Source organism: Octopus bimaculoides, chromosome 19, assembly GCF_001194135.2.
Source record: "Octopus bimaculoides isolate UCB-OBI-ISO-001 chromosome 19, ASM119413v2, whole genome shotgun sequence".
NCBI classification, from domain to species: Eukaryota; Metazoa; Mollusca; class Cephalopoda; order Octopoda; family Octopodidae; genus Octopus; species Octopus bimaculoides.
The window spans coordinates 31,101,045-31,103,391 of NC_068999.1; the positions used below are offsets into that span (position 1 = coordinate 31,101,045).

The 2,347-nt window shown below is 35.8% G+C and overlaps 1 protein-coding gene across 1 annotated transcript in view; it reads left to right on the forward strand.

Moving 5' to 3' along the window:
* The first annotated feature begins 1,182 nt into the window (after window positions 1-1,182).
* The window catches only part of LOC106871876 (ATP-dependent DNA helicase PIF1-like), a 5,310-nt gene continuing 4,145 nt past the window's right edge, over window positions 1,183-2,347 (forward strand). The window contains exon 1 of the mRNA XM_014918621.1: window positions 1,183-1,757. Coding sequence (XP_014774107.1) covers window positions 1,183-1,757 — 575 coding nt within the window. The remainder of the gene's footprint in view (window positions 1,758-2,347) is intronic.

The window sequence follows — 2,347 nt, forward strand, 5'->3', positions numbered from 1 at the left end:
ATAAGGGCAGGGAATCGTCAATTAATAATAGAATTAATAATTAACAATTTTGCCAAGTAGTTCAGTATGAAAAAAACCTTTATCGGTAAAACCATTTATCATCATAAATATACAGGGATTAGCATTGAGTTGCTTCTCCAACATAAATATACAGCGATTGGGAGAATGTACGAAAAAACAACAACAGACGAGGACAGGTGGTGTAAATAACAACGGCTTCACCAATTGCTTTCATACTTATAATGCATGAATAATTTGCCCTCTGACAAATAAAAGGCTGTTCATTTGATTTTTTTATTAACAATTATTAAAAATAAAAAATATTGCTTTTTATCTTGCATTCACATCCTTCAAAGTTTTTAAAATATTTACTTCAGGTTTTCTAGTGTCAGTGATATAACATATCTCTTTATGTATATCCCTCTATCCATCTCTCTCTATCTATCTCTATCTCTCTGTAACATATCTCTCTATCTATATCTCTAGTTTTCACTTTCATTTTTCAGACGCTATTTTTTTCACTTTCAATTTTCATACACCATTGTTTAACTTCCATGTTATTGTTTTCACTTTAAGTTGAAGTTTTCAGTCACTATTTATAAACAAACAACAACAAATTACTGTCAGAAAGAAGTTCACAATTACTGATTAAGTAATTTCCAAATTTACTGACAAAAGCCACACTCCTAACAGGTGGAAGAACAGCTCATTCAACATTCAAGCTGCCTCTGAACCTCATCCAAAATGAATCTCCTTTATGCAACGTATCCAAGAATACAGCGATAAGAAAGCTCCTTACAGATGCCAAACTCATTGTTTGGGATGAGGCAACAATGTCCCATAAGGCAGCTTTTGAAGCACTTGATACAACACTACAACACTTGAGAAACAATAAGAAGATCATGGGTGGTGTCACCCTCCTCATGGCTGGTGGCTTCAGGAAAACGCTGCCTGTCATTCCCAGAGGAACAAGGGCAGATGAGCTGAGAGCTTGCATCAAGTCCTCATATATCTGGAAACATGTCAAGCAGCTTCCTCTGGCAACCAACATGAGGGTTCACATTCATGGTGACTCATTAGCTGCACAGATCTCCAACAACTTACTTGACATTGAAAATGGAAAACTTCCACAATGATCCACAAGTTCCAGAAGATAGTCTGCACCACCTCCCATGTGGCAATATGACAGCCTCCCTAAAAAGCAAGGTGTTTCCAAACATAGCCACAAACTATAAAAGTCACAAGTGGCTTTGTGAAAGAACAATTCTGGCACCAAGGAATAATGCTGTAGACAAGCTGAATCTAAATTTGTTGTCTCAGTTTCCAGGACCTGAATGTTCATACAGATCAATTGATTCTGTCCCTGATCAAGAACAGGCAATGCATTACCCAGTTGAGTTCCTCAATTCACTTTGCCCACTAGGATTTTCACCAAACATTCTGATCATGAAAACAGATGCTCTGATAATGCTATTAAGAAACCTCGATGCACTCAGACTCTGCAATGGACCAAGATTAGTTGTTAAAACAGCCATGCCTCATGTGTCGGAAGCAACAATAATTACAGGCAATATGATGAGTAAGAATGTATTCATTCCAAGGGTATCTCCCATCTCAAATGATCTCCCCTTACATTTCAAGAGACTACAGTTTCCTGTTAAACTCAGCTTTGCAATGTTTATCAACAAAGTACAAGGTCAATCTCTAAAGGTGGTGGGACTTAACCTCCTTCAACCTTGCTTCTCACGTGGTCATCTGTATGTTGGATGTTCTAGAGTTGGAGATGAAAAGAACCTCTACATTCTCAGTGATAAACATGGCAAGACAGAAAACACAGTATATGAAGAAGCACTTACATGCATAGTAGGTCCATGTCATATATAGAAGTGTAAAACCATTGAGTGTTAAAGTATTGCTCTTACACTTTCACTTTTTGACTGACATGCGTGAATGTATATCTGTGTGTATAAAAGTGAAACAATAACGTGATATATTCATTGTCTGTTTGTGTGTGTGTGTGTGTGTGTAGCCTATGCACAGCATTTCATTACTTATAATCTGTACCTGTTTTTTGGTTACGAAATAAGTTAGACAAACATATATTTATTTCATGTATATATGAGTTGAAAACTTTCTTTTCACATTTCATTTAACATCTATATTCCATGCTGGCATGGGTTGCAAAGTTATGTAGAAAATTGGTATCTCAGCTACTAGCAGTTGAGACCTGTGCAATCTAGACAGCATTTTTAAATTTCATTATTTTCTTTAACCCGGGCAACACCAGGTATTTCTGCTAGTATATATATATATATATATATATATATATATATATATATATATATAT